This window comes from Phalacrocorax carbo, chromosome 5 (genome assembly GCF_963921805.1).
Source record: "Phalacrocorax carbo chromosome 5, bPhaCar2.1, whole genome shotgun sequence".
Classification (NCBI taxonomy): Eukaryota; Metazoa; Chordata; class Aves; order Suliformes; family Phalacrocoracidae; genus Phalacrocorax; species Phalacrocorax carbo.
In genome coordinates, this window is record NC_087517.1 from 35,817,305 (window position 1) to 35,835,985 (window position 18,681).

The window sequence follows — 18,681 nt, forward strand, 5'->3', positions numbered from 1 at the left end:
AGTTTTCACTGACAAGAACTGAACTATCGTTCCTGGTTTTAGCATTTCCAATCTGAGTATTTTTAGCAGAATATTGTTTCCTCAGACCTGTTAGTGACCTGTGCAGTTTCCATCAGCTCGCCTTCATACTGTAACACCACAGGGGACTGTATTTACTTTTAGACCTTCAAATTTACTACTTTAGACTAACTATATACTCTGATATTGTACAGTTAAGTGATATATAGAAACTCTAGCTGATGTGTGATGGCTGTCAGGAAAAGACACATCTCTTTCTACATGGTGCAGTTTTCTTGATATTTGGAAAAGTTTCATTATGCTCTGATACATGTAGGTGCCCTATGTCTAAGAATCTCCGTACTCTATGAACACCAGCAGATACGCAGGCATTTATATTCTAGAATCACGTGTATTAAACTATTTGTCATCGGTCTCAACAGCTAGACAGGAACTTCTGAGAAGGAGACTTGTTACTCATCTGTATACAGCACTAAGAACTATCCCGATTTCCCCTACCAGACCTTGAACTAAGCAGTCTTATTAACTGAAGCTGTTTGCTGCTGTTGCTTTGGCAGCAGTAGCCCAGCCTCAGTGGGGGAGATTTTCAGCAGCTTAGCTGTCACTTTGTTAACTGATCACAAGTCAGATAATTAACTCAATTTTGCTATTAGCCTTTTAAATACATTTGCAAGGGGAAAAAACCCACAGGTTAAATGTTTTCTACAGTCACAGAGAAGCAGTTAACAAACTAGGAACATAACCATCTTTTCAAAACTTTAATCCCTCCCTCCAGTTCTCCTTATTGAAACAGAGGCTGCTAAAATTTATGGCCAAAGGACTGGAAAGATTTTTTTGAAGAATGTTTAATCCACAAAGCTTCAGTTTACAGTATAAAAACGCCCAAGATGCCTGTTTAGAAAGCTGATACCCAACTGTAGTCCATTTTTCTTATTTTTCTTAGTTCTTTTTCCTGGGATTTAGACAGTTTATATGTCATCTCTCCTAATAATTCCATAGGACATGTATCTTCTTGTTCCATTTCCATAACTTCCCTTTCCTCATCTGAATCATCCTCTGGTTTTTCACTTTCCATTTCTACTTCATCAGCAACTTCTTCAGCACTGTAAGAGGAAAATGATGGAAAACAACCCAGTTATTGAAATGAATGGGTACTTTCACATACTATAGTATCACAAACTATAAGAGTAAGTCATTGTGCAAATAACTAACTAAACATTAGATTATTTTTTTTTTAAATCGCAGGTTACTTACCAACTACTATACTTCTCTTGCCATCTCTACTACTAGTGGTTTTTCAAATGGCTGTCCTCTGTTTTAAGTAAACGTAAACAAAATATTTTTCTCTCTCTAAATATATGATGTCAGAACAGGCAGATCAGTGCTATGTAAAAAGTTACAATCTCATGCTCCTACAGGATTAGAAACATTGAATACACTGGTAGATGAGACAATATTCAAGGCCCTTCTTCTCTTCCAAATCTGAAAAAGGTTACCTCGTCTTAAAAATTGCTACAATACCTAGAGTGCTACTAGAAAAGAAAAAAGGTGTTTTGTGGCTTTTTTTTTTTTTTTAAATGTAGGGAGGTTCTTAAAGTGGCTGCTCCCTTCTGATTGAGAGTTAAACTTGTGCTGAAGTAGAAAGAATAATTCCAAAGAATTGTATAGAACAGTTACCATTTGCAATGTGGCAATTAATACTATTAATATTTTTATTAATATTTATTGTTGTATAAGTATTTTGGATCTCATTAGGAATGACCTGCATGGCAGAGCAGTACTGGTCTCCTAAAAATCATCTGTTCAAATACAGTCACTTATAAAATGTAAATGGTGAAACATTTTTAATAATACTTTAACATTATAGTGCTAAGGAAAATAAAAGAAATTAATCTATACATTGATATATTCTTGTCTTCAAGAGCCCAGTCCTACAGCCCTTATATGTAACTTTAAAGCCACAGTCATACTAACTACTAGTGTCAAAGTACAAGTTCTACATGTGCAAATATTTACACAGGCCACTGAACTCCCAGCATACTTCTTCAGTACTAAAACTACATGTAAGTTTCTATATATTCCTTGTATTAGGTTTTCCCAGTGTTTTGCTGATGTGGCAAAAAGGCTCTTACTTGTGTCATCCAGTAAGAAAGCCCGCAATACTGGTCCACACAACGTAGGAGAACTGCTGTTGCGGCAGAATACAATGCATGTGCAAAAACTACTCGAACTGGTGGGTTTTTTCCTGGGTAAACCCTGGCAGCGTAAACCATTGTCGCACTGGTCTTTGCAAATTGAGAATGGCAGCTTATACCAATGACACATTTTCATCTCTGGCTTGGCAGAGTTTCATATAACACATTAAAGAATAGATCGAACAAAAAATGCATTTAAATGGCTTCACTGTAAGTGACAAGATTATTCCTAGTACCAGACTACAGTCATAACTCCTGTGCCTGCATTCATTTTGTAGAAGCAAACATCGATCTCAGAGGAGCAAGCTACAATATATTTTAAGTACCTGTCAAGCTACTCCATTAAACTGGGATTAATGTGTTGTAAGACAAGCTTAGCTAACAGTCTTCACAGTATACACTTGTATTGTGTAGCTTAATTGGGAATGAAATTTGAGTTCTAAACAAACTGTTAAGCTTAAACCCAAGGACTAACTTCTTGGTGTATCCAGAAACCTAAACCAAGAATTATGCAGGAAGTCATCATAATATCAAATCAAGTTGAGACTCTGACATTTATCCAAAAATACTACTAAAAACATTAAATCCCTGGAATTAAGGTAAATTCTAAAGAACATTTGAGTACCAAAGGCAACATTTTGCCTACAAGCACATTATGCTGAACAGCAGCAAAAAAACCCAGCAACCAAAGAGTCAATAGACTAAAAAGCCAGTCCACGTATCTCCCCAAAACTGAGTTGTTTTGAAACTTATATCAACAGAAAAGTGGAGTGCTGGAAAACTGCTTTTACCCTTTAAACAAAGATGTACATAATTAAAAAAAAAAAACTTCAATAACTAAGGACAGTTCTTAAATTTTTCTTACCTTTTGTTCTCTTTGGAGATGAGCAATGAATTAATAAATATAGGACAGAGAAAGGAAGCAGATGGCAGAACATGTGCCGGAGTGTGCAAAAGCTGAAAAGATAAAACAGAAGCTTTATGAAAGCTTTTGTTTGTCATGATTTTGTTTGTACACTTACAGTAATGACTCCTACCTCTTTGACAGCAGGCGAGTCTCGCCCATGCTTATTACGAACAACTAGTCTTCCAAGGTCTGTATCCTCTTGTGATTGCTGATGTCTGTGCTTTCCCAAGAGCAAGCTAAATGGGGTCACAGGAAGACTTTCTTCTACTGCCAGCTTGAAGAAGATCAAAGTTTTAAGTAGAATTTTAGTGCCACAAATCTTAAGTTCTATCTCATTTTGAGTTACCAAAATTCAGGATCAACCTAGGTGGCAAAACTCTACACTCAAATTTAACGCAACTGAGCCATATGGCTCTTTGTACTCATTCTCTGCCGGGCATCCTGAGAGAGTCCTACACAGAGGTAATAAAACTCTCCAGGATCTGGATTCAAGGACACCAGATTTTAATTTGTTGATGTACCAATTAACTTCCAAATACAGAAGTTGGTGCGTGTGCCAGAAAAACTTGAGTACGGCTTTCAGATTCCATTTATGACTAAAAGATCATTTATACCCCAGCATCATCAGCTGCATGATTTAATTATGTAACTGGAAGCAAAACACGGCAACTTCCCTTCTGGCATTTTCCTAGACCATCATACCTTTATCTTGAGTATGGAATTATTCCCCCACCCTCCAAAGAAACTGCTTGTAACCACATTCCCATTAGATTTTGTTTTACAAAGATGTTAACTACTATTTTGATCTATTTTATCTAACCAACCAAATCAAGCAAGTACTACTGTTTTACTCTGTTCAGTGGGTATGAATCACTTTTTCAACATATATTTAAGAGACTGAATTTCCCAGACTACTACTCCACAGGAGTACATACTGGAATGTAATTATGAAATTCGTTCTCAATGATAAGTCACAATTGACTGACAACTGTTCATCCTCACCAGAAAGCACAGTTCAGGCCACACACTCAAGGTTTCAAGTGTTAAAGAAACCAAGATAAGGAAAAAGCTTATTCAAACATCAAGTGTTTTTTTCCTAAAAGGATTCAGGTCACACATATCAAGCAAAGTATCACATTTTTTTTGTTCAGGGGAAATGAGAAAAGGAGGGATTAGCTTACTAATACTTCTTTTTTTAAAGGTTTTTACAAAGAGAAATTCTGTCAAAAAAAAAAAAAGGGCAAAGCAAATAGAGATCACTGCCCCTTCAGCTAAGTGCCTATGAATCCATCTAAGGATCTGGTGGGCGTTTTCATGACAGAAGGGAATTTGAATCTGACACACTGAACACCAACAGAAGTTTTAACTGCTCTGTACATCTCTGCCAGAACTTCCATAAGAGGTACCTGTTTGCTTGATGGTGTAAGCCTTTCTTCTAGAGACTTTGTGCTAAGCGTCATTAGATCCTAAAATACAGAATGATGTAGTAGAGTTATAGTATGTGAAATTTGCTTTCTGTATTTCCATACCTTGCCTACAGAAGCTTCCAACTGGCCCAAAACCTTCTGCCAGTCAAGTGGAAGAGGCAAACACATCTCTTCCTCTATTTTATAAAGAAAATTGAAAGAAAGCAAGAATGGACCTAGAGTCTCTGCACAAACTTTTTGGGAAAACAAACAAAAAACCACCCACCCGCGTATTACACAGAAAACTGGATATCGTATGACACATTTGGATAATCAGCAATGATACAGCTTCTAGGTGGTTGTTTCAGTTAAACAGCACAGGCAATGTTCTCCAATTATCTAGTTTATTGCATGAACGAGGCAGCAGAAACTATCAGCAGTAGAAAATCAGTAAATAATCAGTTTTGAACTAAAGCCGTTTTGGCAGTTCAAAGCTTCTAATAAAGAAAAAGCATGGTTTATGCTGCCTTGAAATCACAAAAACAACCCCCTTACACTCAACAGCAGAACTCCAAATATTTATCAGTCCACATTCAGGAAAATACTTTCCCCCCCAGGAACCACCTGCCAATCACTGTTTCTTACTTGTGTATCCGTAAGAAAAAATAGTTGGGATCTTCTTAGCCAAAGGTATTTTTCTGAGCCAATCATTTCAGGTTCGTCTCTTGGAACAAAGGCAGCAAGTTGGATCTTTTCTTTACAGAGGTTTCTCTGGATATAGACTGGCCGTGGCTCATCTGGTTTAAACACAAACACTGCAAAACCAAGAACATCATCTCTTTATATCATGAAATTCTTACCTTCCTGGATAGCTGTCAAAGCAGCCCTGTGAATCACAGCCAGTAAAGGCTGGACAGGATTGCCTTTAAGCACTAGTTTGCAGGAATTATTATTGGATAACCTTACTGCATAACAGAAGGTACCTTTCACAGTACTCTACTCCAGAGAACACATCTGGAAATTAACTTTTCTAGTCAACAGTAGCTCTAGGAAGAGTAATCATAATTTACGGTCAAATCTCTAAAACATAGCTGTACAGTTCAATCACAGTTTTGCATTCACAGAAGAGGGTCAAGAGCATTCAAGACCCTCACCTTCACCCAGAGAACATGGTTAATCCTGTGCTATGTCTATATCCTGTACCACAAACTAACTGTTGGAAGAAAAGATGGGGAACCAACATGCTTTACTTGACTGCTGCTGTCAGATGTTGCTCAGCTTTCCACAGGTACAAACACAGACTCAGGGCTGTCTTATGGCTTTCATGGGGCTGAATTCTACGAAAACCTCTTCTAGAAATTCTGCTTTCAGTTTTAAATTCCACTGACTACTACTTGTCAAAGAAGCCTTTGTACTTACAGCTGGACTCTTTTGAGAGCCATGAGACAGCAGCAATATGTTCTGAAAGAGGATCAGGTTGCAAAACTAAAACATTGAGGTGGGCACTCCATTCCACTGAAAAGCAAACACAGCAACAGCCAGACATGAAAAGAAGGCATTCAGTTCTGTCCCACTACTTTGCCAAACAAAAGGTCAAATGGGAATGACACACAGGGCTTTACCCTCTGGAAGAGGTGTGCAACTTCACTTATGCCCAGATGAATAAAAATACATAAATATTATCAACTACTACTACAAATGCAGAAAATACCAGCTGTTATTCTGTTATTGACCATCTAACAGAATTTACTATGCACATAAAGCACATGTATGCCAGACAGGATACTATCTTTACTGAAGTCTGAAAATCATTACATTTCCACAGGACATTTTGTAGTGAATCAATTTGGAATCAAACTAGGATTATTTCAAGGTTTCATAATAAATGCAAGCGTTAAATGTTACCACGCGAGCCTACATTTAAGCTGATCTTACATGCACAACTGAGCAGGTTCCAGCAACACAGAAAGCCATGATCAGTGGCACCAATAAGGTACTTGGAACATGTTAGTCTCCCAAAGCAGATGTTCCTACAGAAGTAAAAAGTCAAAACAAGTTAATGACCTTCAGATTTGGTCTTTGTTTCCTCTAGGTAGTAATGATTCACAAGTCACAAAAACATTCAGTTAAGATTTAATTCTGGTATTTAAATCAGGAGAAGCTTGCTTTTTGCTTTCACCCCTAGTGGCATGAAACTTCACACACAACCATGAGATAGGTCTGGGAGATTTAAAAGTATGCATAAATCTATAAGGATTACTCATTCCTACCACATTCTGATTTCAAGGAGTGATTTTAAGCTCTTAAATAAGTTACAAACCCATAAATACTAGTAAGTGTTCACATTGGGACTGGAAAATAAATGCTGTATTTAAAGAACTCCTACTATTACTCTAAGCATTTAAAATCAAGGAGCAGTTAAAAAAAAATATTCTTATGGGCTGCTCCAGTTGACGGAAGCATGTGATTTATTTTCACTTACTTTAATTTCTCACTCTCTTGTTTGAGAATAGCAGAGCAGCTTTTTGATTTCTAATGCTATAGAACGTTTTCCAAAAAGCTAATAAGGGACCAAATTTCTATATAAAACATAGCTCTTTGAAGTTATGCAATTAATACAGCTGCTTCATATAGTCCTAGAGTAATTTATTTCCTTTAGTATAGCATCCAGTAAGGGCTACAAAAAGAGCAGCTGCCTGGGAAAAGGTTGCCACTGTGCCAAGCTGTCAAAAGAGGTCTTCTCTACAGATACAGTAAAGATGTGGCTGACATGCCTCCCACAATTTCCCTTGCAGACCAGTTTTAGAATCATGTTTCTCTATTTCTAATCTTACAGGACCAGTATAAATAAAACAGACTGGATTACACAAAAGAAGAGCTTACAAGCATACCCACAAAAACATGGAAGCGAGAAATCTCTGAATCTCTCTATGATTCTTTGCCTCAGAGTCTTTAAAACATAGTGACCACACAACATTTTGCTTTCCATTTTAGGTGTTTCCTGGAAGTGGGATATGAAGCACCTCTAACATTTCTGCAGTAATGACTTTGAGAAGCAAGTTTGAGAAGCAGTTAGAAAAACCTTAGCACTGAAAGAGAATGCTACAGTAGGTTTGTAGTATCTTCCTGCTTCAGAAATTGTTTAGTTACAGAGATCTGCCACAGACATTGAGTACATGAACCAGTGAGGTCACCCATTGCTCTATTTTTCCAAGATTATAATGAGAAAAATGATACTTTACCTGGATCAGAAACTGCTGTATATTTGCACAGTCCAGGAAGCTCAATATTAAGGCTGTCCTATTCTTTGACTCTTTGTCTTTTATCTCTACCATCGATCTATGCCAGTCCTCATTATCTTTACACAACAGAATGGTATCTAGGCCTTCAGGATGTCTTTTATTATGACAGCACACAATGAAGCATGCTGGGATAGTCTGCTAGGCAAATATGGATTTTCCAACAGAGGTTAGCAAGGATCAAGACATATCTTTGATAATGCAGATAAGGTCAATATGGCTTTGTGGTTGATATAATTTTTATTTGTATGCATGTGTACATGCATAAATCACAAACGTCTTATATTGATACTTCTTCAGTACTTTGATTAGTCCCTAGATTAATGAGGAAAAAAGAGATGAGCTATTAACGCTGTGTGCCTAGTAAGACATATTTTAAGTATGGGAGGTACAGGAGTCATAAGCAAGGAAGAAGATGAAACTGCAAAGTCTGATTTTATTATTTTTAACAGTCAGCGACCAGCCACCTAAAAGCCATTTTAGTCTTTTCTATATGTGAACTTAGGACTGTCAAATTCAATGTTTATATGAAAATATACAAGGTCTTGGACTACTATGAATTGATTTTTTCTGTTCCAAGAGTTCAAGTAAGACATAAAAAGCCAGATGAAAAACATACCTTATTTTTCCAGGTGGATGACAAAATGTACACTTAAGATCCCAAGTAACTGAATCCCATACAGTGACAGTTTCTTCAAAGCTAACAGCAAGCAAAGAGCCATCTTCCGAGAAACAGCAGTTGGTAGCTTGGTAGTTGTGGTAGCTGCCTACGAAGTCACAGCTCCAGCTCACACTTTGCTGTGCTGCAGTGAATAAACAAGCTAGTTAATGCAAGTCTATACATAACAAAAGAAGAATTCGCGTATTAGGGCTGCAAAACAGGCTCAAGAGCAAGATAGTTTTGTTTCAGAAGGCTTACATTTTTAAGCGGTACAGAGAATCTGTCCTGTTCTAGTACAAGAAACAACTAGTAGGTTTTCCATGTGTCCTCAGTTTTGCATCTGAACATGAGACTGACATGGTACAATATTCATGTTTACTTTGCCAGCTACATTAACTGTGCATTCAGATAGGCAGATGTTAGATAAAAGGAAAAAAAGGTACTTAAGTAGATTCAACATCTAGTGTTCTGAAACACGCTGTTCTTTTAAAACTGTAGCAAGAATGTGAGCATTACTAAAAATTTAAACACAGGTTGCATTTGAGTCCAACAAAGCTCATGGTTCATGTACATCAAGTTTGAGGATCACGAAGTGACCCACCAGCATGCTTTCTTCTCTCGGTTAACCTGCCAGTGCACTCAGTTGGGATACCTTTCCCATTGTTGATAACTGCCATAAAATGAACAGAAGCAAAGGGATGTACTTACCACATAACATACATTTCCCAGTATAAGCACATTCATACAGCATGCTTTTGAAACATTTGAGTAGGATGAGGCAAGAAAGGAAAATAAGTTGTTCACCCTATGCTAAGATATGCTTTATATAATGGCTACGAGTTGATGATTAAAAGAACTGCCTGTAAAAAAAAAAAAGCCAGAAACAGTTCACTACTTTAAACTGCATGGCACCACCTAGAGGCACAGTGAGAGATCTGCTGCAAATAAAAACATGCCGGGTGTATTCTACATATGAAGTAATTAGTTTATTAATATTTGCTTAAAAGAAGCCTGCAGCATATTGAGTCTCTCTACCTGAGCATCCCTACCTTGCCTCCCCTGGGCAAACACACTACAGAAGTCAGCACTAATTTGTACTTTTACACATGCCATGAAACAGAACTCTGTATAGTCACTTAAAACACACACACTCACACACAGAAACACCCCGATGAGGTCAGTCAGCAGATACAAACCTATCTTGTTGAAGCAAACAGACCCCATTAAGTCTTACAATCAGAAAAGAAAAAGAAAAAAAAACCTCTTTCAGATACCATTGAGAGAGTTGCTATCAAGCAAGTACATGCATAACTCCTAGTAAATGAATGTGAGCTTTTGTTTTTCTTCTCACGAGCAGCCCCTGCTGAGGGGCAAACAGCTTGGAAAGCCAATTTGGCAAAATAAGCTTGACAAATGGAAACCTTAGTAGTTGACAAGTACTTCTGAACATGTTCTCACTTGCTTGTGAAAAATGCAAACATAAATAAACTGAAAGCAGTTCAGCAGGACCACTACCACACCTATTTGGGAACAGGAAAAGATAAGACACCCATGTGGCAGCAAGGTTCCAGCTCACTTAAGTGTGCCTGGCACCGTAATAACAGTTAGGTAAAAGGAAATTAAGATGTGGGAAATCTTTAGTATTTCACATCCAAAGGCATACAGGGTAATACACGTCCCTCAGATGTTCTGTCTGAAACAGGTGAACATCAGCATGCATTTTGAGAGGTGAAATTTGGTTACTTGAGTATCTTGGAAGATACTTCCAAGTAGAAGATACTGAAGTATCTTGAAATGGACCCTAAATATCCATTCTGGGACAAATATCTAATGGGAAGGAAAGATGTTAAAAAAAAAAACCACCGAACTCTGAAGTGGTGGAACTGCAGAATGGCAAAGTGCTATTATTTTACACTAAGTTAACTAAAACAGAATAACACATTTCTGCATCCTGCTCCCTTCAGCAGAAATCTCAAACACAAAAACTACCCAGAGGAATGACAAAAATCCATTTTCCCAACATGGAAAAATCATTAACACAAACAATCCTTTAAATAAATCAACGCAGGCTGCCATTCCCTTCTGCAACAGGCTCAGCAAGGTCTCTGCTATTTCATACCAATCCATAATATTGCAAAACTATGAGAGAACTCCATCGCAGAGGATGCTCAGGAGGACACAAGACTCCATGCAACAGCAGAAAGAGTTAAATGCATGGGACTTGAGGCCTAGTTCTGCAAGGATGAAGTTAGGGTCAGAATTTTTATAGCATGTTACAAGGTAGCAAGTAAGTTACATTTTGACCGTACTTACCCTCTGGATCAGTGTCTTCTATCATCACCCAGACTTTAAACACACAATCTCTGCCAGCTGTTACCAATATCAGAGAGTCATCTTCTGGTTCATCCATGTCACGAAAGCATATGTCTGTTATGTGGTCATCATGGGGCATATTTATTCTAGTATTCAGCTTAAAGCTATAGAAAAAGAAAACAGAAGCTTGCCATTTTATGTCATTTTGAACTTGTGGAAGATTTCAGTCTAAGATGATTCTGGAAGGGGCAAGGAGAAGAGGAATCAACTTCTGTCTAAATATATAGCTAAATGGTATCGCATTTGCAGACCAGATTTCCCTGATCACTTCCACACTAACCAAGTATCACACAAATATTCTAAATCCCATGGGTTATAATAGCCTGCCTGATTAATGTAAATAAATTAGATACAGAGCAATTATTTCCAATCTGTATTTACTTCAACTCTGTGTGTTGTTTCAGATGCATGTAGCATGCATGGTAAATTCCTTCGGTCTTTCCTAGAATTTTATTAGTTGATCTGGAAAAACTCTACCTTTGCAAGACAAAGCCTCTGTGTGATACTTTAGGTTTTGACACCTAGAAGGCCAGCTCTATTATCATTACCTTTGAGTTTCTTCATCATAGAACCACAGCTTCAACTGTAACTCAGGGTCAGTTACTTCTTCTCTCTCTTCTACTGTTGCTAACCACTTGCCTTGTGCACTAAACGCCACTTTTACCAAGTCAGCTTGGTTTAAACCTGCCTGATGAATGTACTGTCGTTGCACAATATCCAACTGCAAAACAAGACCAAAACTACGTTTCAAAATTCAAGTGTATATTTAGAGATATCATTCATAAAACTATGGAGAAAGGATGTTCTGAAAGCACTGACTAGAACTGACCAGGCTGTGGCACAGAAAAAAAAGGTGGGGAAAGAATAATTAGGGCATGTACATTCCACAGTACTGCTAAGTGTAGGAAAGAAGAGAAGGGGAAAAAAAAAAAAAAAAAAAAAAGATATTTGAGAGGGATTTTACCTGGAAATTTTTGACACTTACCAGGAACAGCACACTGTTTTGAAGTACCCACTCAACTGTGAACATTTAGCTATGCTTAACATGTCAAAGAAGTTTGCGACAAAGCTGAAAACGTCTCTGCTTAGAATCCAGTCTCGCCATATAGCTGCTGGCTTTTTTCCTGTTTGCCATATTAAGTCTTCAGATACGTTTGGATGCATAACTTACTGGACTGAATAAGTTAAAAGTTTTAGCACAAGCCCATCCAACTTACACTGAACAGCTGTTGGTCGCTTTGGAGACAATAGAACTGCAAGTGGCCCGGCTCTCCGTTGAGGACCAAAGCTTTAGTCCTAGGATCAACCACTAGACCAGTCTTGACATTTGTACCTGGAAACAAAAATAAGATGACAAACGACCCAAGATGGGAAGTGACACATTCTGCCCTCTAAGTGGAAGATAAATTTTATTGTACTTACATTTGATTAGCCCTTGAATACTTTTGCAAAATCTTAGGTTGCTGTTGATTATTGTAATTCCTGAAAGGAAGAAAGATAAAATCTTACAAAAGGCTTCTGCAACGTAACCACATCTCACCATCAGGAAGGGACCTTAACCAACTGTGTTTAATCCTATATGCATATCTTTTCTCAGTTTATGACACCCCTACATCAAGGTGGAAAGCCAATTTACAGCAGCCATCAGGTAAATTCACAGAACTGATGAAAGAGCAAAAGATCACTTCAAGGATCTGTTCTTTCAGATCAATATTGAACTTTTATGTAGTAACTAATTAATCTGAAATTAACAAAAGTAAAGCTCATACAGATTTGCATTCCATTTTGCATTAAGCGACACTTAAAATATGTTTTGGCTTACTGTTGTCTGTATGCAAGGTGCAACAGAGTGCGCCATCAGATGACATGGAGATGTACTCAATAGCAGATCCCAAACGAGGAAGAAAATCCTTCCGACAGTCTGATTCATTGTGCCACAGAACTAGAACAGATTCAACTCCACCACTCAGCAATTTGGTTCCTTTTCCAGTAATAAAAGTGCAGTTATAGGTTTCGGTTAAAAAAAAAAAATAAAAAAAGTATCATCAGCATACATGTTTACAATGACAGGCAAACATAGGTTTCTGAGAAACCTTTCTTAAAACCCTCACATTCAAAGCAATTATTCCTCATATCTAGCCTGGACAATATGCATAGATATATTTCTCACTATCCCATGTTAAATTGCTAGAGAAACTGCAATTAAGTAACAAGAATTTGTGCCTACAGTAAAATTTAAACAATGCTTTGGGAATAGTAGATCCCATTACTTTCTGAATCAGCTGAGTAGTTGTGTTAGAAAGAGAACAATTCAGCTACACTCTATCAGAAGTACTTTGCAGTAAGAAATATCCTAAGGAGAATAGTTCGGATCATGCAATTCAGATCGAAGTTAACTGTATTTCTGCCACTATGTTTCAGCTCGGACTAGACTGGCTGGGTTTATGAGGATGCAAGTAAGACTGTGGCAAGAACTCATCACTATTACTGATGAAAAATAGGGAGAGCGCGGAGGTGGGGGAAAAGAGGTAAGAGGAGGGTTTAGATTTTACATTCTACCACAGAAGGTAGATATTTGACATTATGAATGCCAACCAAAACATATAAAAAACCTCAACTGCTTCCATTTTTATTTCAGATCCTTCCTGGACATATTTAAATTCTAGAAATTAATTTGTTAGTAAGCGGACAAACTCAAACTTCTATTTATTTTTCCCTCCCCGCAGCAAGTCTTTGACTTTGAAAGCGCTTATGGGGTTGTTTTTTTGTGGGCTTTTTTTTGTTATTGTTTTTTTACTCACCCTCCATAGAAAAAGCTAGATCCATGACGGTATCATGATGCCAGTGCAGTGTGGAAAATGTGTACTCTTTCTTGTGGTAGAAATTCCGCCTACGTGGGGAGGAACAGTTCTTTAAGCACATCATCAGTAACAGAGGAAATGAAAGGAAATACTGAATTGAATCAAGTATACCACCCTTTCCTCTAACTTCTAGACTACAGTTTCTTTTATGCTTAAGTGATGCGAAGGGCAGGGAGGAACTGTGCTAGCCCGTTTTGGGCACCTTCCTGGTGCACACGCACATCTTAGACACATACTGAGCAACTCAGTGCTACAGAGCAACTTGGCAAGCTTATTGTTCTTAACCACACGATTCCAGTAGCATGCTCTCCCTAGTACTCTACTTGCCCACAAAGAGTTACGTCAGCTGCTCCTGCATTACCTTTTTCAAATACAGTTTAGACTCATGGAGCATAACTTAATAGGAATATTCCCCCATTTTACATTAAACTGAAGCTGTACCCTGAAGGCAGTGTCAGTGCTGCAGGTTCACAGGGCTTGCCATTCTTTGTTCATCATGACTTCTGAAAATGGCAACGCTAAGGACGTATTAGACTGTTTTGCTCAGGTTCCACTTAATTCCTACAGTCACGTCAGTTTATGGGGTACAGCTGAATGAAAATGTGCATACCAGAGACGAATCTTTCCATCAGCATGGCCAGTTGCAATACAATCCTCCACAGGATGGCACGCTACGCAGGTGAAGTGATTGTTTCCACTTTTTGTCTTCATTGCACTTAGAGAAAACCTTCAAGAGTTAAGAAAGTAACTTTAATTACATTAATTGGGTTTTCTTTTTCTTTTGTTTAAACAAAGCTTCAGAAGGATCAGGTAATGCACATAAAAATTCTGACTAGCAGAATTAAATATCTCCAAGTTGTTACAGTTACATGAACCCTCCAAAAAAACAGTGACAGACATATTTTTCTCTTTTATTTCATTAGTTCTTTGCCTTCAGTCAAGCTGAAAGATTTTTCCTCCTTTGTCTCTCTCTTCTACCACCTTCCATTCCTCCTCCAGCCTCTGTTTTGGCCTCGACCAAACTATGTCACTTGTTTCAGTCCAGCATCAGCCTAAGCATTTACCTGAAGAAAATACATGCCTGAGCTGAAAAGACAGGCTACCACTGCTACTGGAGCTCCTCACTGGCTGCCTCTGTGGGCAGCTTCTTATATACTGACTACATCCCTCCAGCATAAAACCAAATGGATGCTGACAAATATAAAATAGGGTGTGCACTCATCACCAATTAACTAACATTTATGATGTATCAGACTGAATCAATAGGTGAAATTTTCATTCTTACCTGTTCAACTGTTTCTGTTTAAAAAAATAAACTTGGAGATTGACCTCCTTCACTGATGCCACATATTCACCCTGGTATAGTAAAACAACAACTTAGGACGTACAGATTATGTTCTTACACATGAAAGGAAAAAAAATAAAGTTTGACCACAAAGTACCTAAAATTGGAGACAACATATAAGCTGATGTTAAATAAATATTTTCCTATTATAGGTGGTGGGATTTTTTTAATAAAAGAAAGCATAGGTTTACACAGACTCATTTAATTTCAGTTTTGTTTCAGTGCCGCTGTGCTTGTATAAAAGCATAAACAGCATACAGTTCATCTGAGGGGGAAAAAAAAAACCCCAACGAACCAACACCCAACGTAAGAAAAAAAACCCAAAATGTGAATATACTTCTCTTCCAAACGCAATACACTTTGGTGACGCATCCACACCATCCAAAACAACCGACAGTTCCTTGGCTTCCAGATCTTGGCCTGCTGCTTTTGTCAGCTTAACTGAGACCAGCTGGAACGTATCTGACCAAAGGAAAATCTGTTATCCAAACACTTTTATGAGCAAGTTTATATACCCCCTTAGCAAGGGGATTTACATTCCTTCTACATTGAAACTAACATGTTAGTGCCTTCCAATATTTTTATAAGTTTGAAAAAGTTTGTAATGCCTTTCAAAAACTAATTTTTACAGGTATTTTGACTGAAACAATAGTATTGAAGATTGAGGACTAGATAGTGGATACCGCTACAACTGTAAGCAGAAACCAAGCAAAGTTGCATATTTTCTCTTGCTCTGAAGTGACATCCGTAGCAATATAGTAGGTGTAAGGTCAAGCTATATTTATATTTATTTCAGACAAAATTCTAGGAAAAAATATCTAGGCATGCTGTTAAATAAAGTCTATTTATGTTAATACTGCTTAAGGTAGAAGAGTAGTCTCAAGTACTGTAGCGTACCCTATATTATGGTAAGCACTGCTTACAGATTAATTCATCTACAACATCAGATACATGCAGTATATCCCTCAAAAAAGAAGAGAAGCACTCTTCTAGAGAAATGTCATAAAATAAAAACAGAAAAAAGGTACAAAATGCAGGACTGCAGATATCTGTCATAGGATTTAAGAAATATTTTCAAAATTAATACAGTAAAGCACATTCTTGCAGCATACCATTTGCTGACATGACAGCAGCTTAGACACAGAATGACTTAGATGACAAGGATGATGGCAATCATACTGTACCTCTTTCACCCCTCTTGGGAATGACAACAAACACTGAGTCCTCACAACTAGCAAGTGTGTACAGTGCCAGAAGTTTGGATCCTACAGTGAAAGTCTGAAGATAAAAAGAGGAGGAGATCAGCAGCTCTTAGACTTGTGTGTATGGTTTTCAAGAGTGAATAATACTAAGTTTTTCCAATAAGGAAACACATGTGCTTTAAAGAAACCTGGATGTATTAATTAAAATGCTCAATTCTAAGACAAATAAAAAGACCTTTATTCTATCAAGGACTAATACAAACATTAAAACAGTACTAATAATATATGAGACATGAGATTTACTGAAAAACCTGAAGGTACCTTACCCCTAACATAAAGCAGAAGGCCCACCTATAGGAACGTGCCTCTAGGTAGCAGAAAATAGGAGCAACAGGACAGTTAGTAGCTGCCCACATTTTCGAGCCATCATATAAATTCCTGTTGACACATCACAAACTGCACCACACTCCCTAAGGGTTACACTCAACTCTGAACTGCAGCAAAGTGTCAGTCCATGTCCCATCTTTTTCCCCAAATGATTCTGTGTCACCATGAATTTCACATTCTTTACCACATTCTATTGCTGCCATAAATCCATGGCTTTCAGGCTGTGTTAAAGGCAGAACAACACGTCCCAGGCTGATTTGTGACCATTTGTAGTAACAGCTGCTGAAATCCTTGTTCTACTACCAATAGGTCAAGAATAATTTTGACACGTGCTCAACAGGAATAACTCAACATACTTTAATGGGAATCCCATCCATGAAGTCCCACAGCTTAATGCTGCCATCAAGAGAGGAAGAATATAGCTGAGGAAAAAAAAATACACATAAATTAAAGTAATATGTCAAAGCCAGCTTTAACATGAAATCACAGCTTAGAAGTTGAAGGATTGATCGATGGAACTGTGATTCCAAATGGCTGAACCACCAATAGTACAGGACACAGACCAGCTCTGTGCTACCTTCAAACAAAGTGCAATAGAAAGACAACACTATTATTCTGGTTTGGAATATACGTTTTCATGAAGCATGAAAGAAACAAGAGGTATTTCTATTCAGTCACTTGAGATTAGCAAAGCATGCACAGATATCTATTAGGCCCACATCTATCAACACTTGCATCGTACTTTGCATCGGTAATATGCAGATACAGCCTATGCTGGCAAATCATTCTTGTTTATATATAGGCACCAGAAAAAAACCCCAAGCAAACCAAAAGCCAGAGCAGGAGCGGCAATGAACAGAGAAGACAGACTGAGGGTAGGCAGGTAGTCAAACAGCCACTGGGCAATTGCAGGCATTTAGCCAAATCTGCATCTGTATCAAGTAGGTGGAGAGGGGCAAACACCAACCACACTAAATGTCGCTGATTTTCTTACATGCTTCTTTTCCCACTTCAATAATAAAAAAGAGGAAATTTTGCTGACATTCCCATTTTGCTGTTGTAACTCACATGACGTTTCACAATTTTTATTTTTTTTTTTTAGAAAACAGATATAACGTTTACCCTTCCAGGCAGATTTCGGAGAGACGTTAGCTCAACAAGGCTATAATCGCTTCCAGGTCGCTCTCAGATTCCAGCCAGCCCCCAAACAGCAGGGACAGCCCCAGCAGAGGCCCCCAGGCTGGGCCGAGAGGGCAGGAGCACCCCGGCACCCCCACAGTCGGAGCATCCCCGCCACCCCCGCCCCCATACCACCCCCGGCCCCGCAGACCTGCATGCGGTTGTGCGGGTTGAGCTGGATACCCGTCACCAGGCCGGCGTGGCCCCCCATCACCCGCAGCGTCTCCTCGGTGGCCACGCTGTACACCTTCACGAAGTCGCCGGAGGCGCACAGCAGGTACCTGAAAGGGAGGGAAGCCGTCAAACGCCGCCTGCGGGATGGCGGCGGGCCGCGGCGGCACCACCCGGCGGCTGCCCCCACACCCGCCCCACAGGCGGACGGTCCCGACTCTAGCCCCGGCCCCACTTGCTTGGAATCGGCGGAGAAAACGGCCCTGGCGCCGCGGAGGGCGCCGCCGCCGCCGCATCGCACCACGCGGAGCGTCGCCGGCGCCACCATGTTCCCCAAGCGGAACCCCCGACCTTTCACCCCTGCGCCGGCAGCCGCTCTTTCCCCACCCTCCCCTCAGGACTCTATGGTACTCGGACTTCCCCCGTCGGTTCCGCCCGCCGCCGGCGTGGCGGCCGCGGCAGCCTGGCGTTGGTTGGCTCCTCGGCTGTGACGCGCTGAGGGCGGGCTGCTCGCGCGTCCTCGCGCCGCGTCAGGGCGGGCTGCTGGGCGATAACGTCCCTCTCGGGGCCCTGAGGGGAGTGCTGGCCCCCGGCCGCTGCCCGTGGCGGGGATCCTGACCGCTGCCGACTCCAGCCCTCCCGCAGAACCCTCGCCTGGTCCCGGCCACTCGCCTCCG

The 18,681-nt window shown here is 39.4% G+C and overlaps 1 protein-coding gene across 1 annotated transcript; it reads right to left on the reverse strand.

Moving 5' to 3' along the window:
* Positions 1-140: 140 nt before the first annotated feature.
* WDR75 (WD repeat domain 75) lies at positions 141-18,366 on the reverse strand. Its single transcript, XM_064452015.1, has 21 exons — positions 18,244-18,366; positions 17,985-18,114; positions 17,011-17,076; positions 16,250-16,343; positions 15,403-15,527; positions 15,006-15,076; positions 14,331-14,447; positions 13,661-13,749; positions 12,682-12,840; positions 12,282-12,341; positions 12,077-12,192; positions 11,408-11,580; positions 10,800-10,963; positions 8,445-8,628; positions 6,462-6,556; positions 5,946-6,041; positions 5,172-5,341; positions 4,527-4,586; positions 3,251-3,394; positions 3,079-3,170; positions 141-1,121 (listed from the first exon to the last, which is right to left on the reverse strand). The coding sequence occupies exons 1-21, from the start codon at positions 18,330-18,332 to the stop codon at positions 914-916; spliced, it is 2,502 nt and encodes an 833-aa protein (XP_064308085.1). The 5' UTR covers positions 18,333-18,366; the 3' UTR covers positions 141-913.
* Between the last annotated feature and the right edge of the window lie 315 nt (positions 18,367-18,681).

Excerpts from the sequence above, each read along its gene's own strand:
- WDR75 (XM_064452015.1), bottom strand. The coding sequence starts at position 18,332 with ATGGTGGCGCCGGCGACGCTCCGCGTGGTGCGATGCGGCGGCGGCGGC. Across the intron at positions 15,077-15,402 it reads GTATTGCGTTTGGAAGAGAA|GGTGAATATGTGGCATCAGT; the intron begins GTATATTCACAT and ends TTACTATACCAG. Across the intron at positions 3,395-4,526 it reads TTACACCATCAAGCAAACAG|CTGGCAGTAGAAGAAAGTCT; the intron begins GTACCTCTTATG and ends ATCTTCTTCAAG.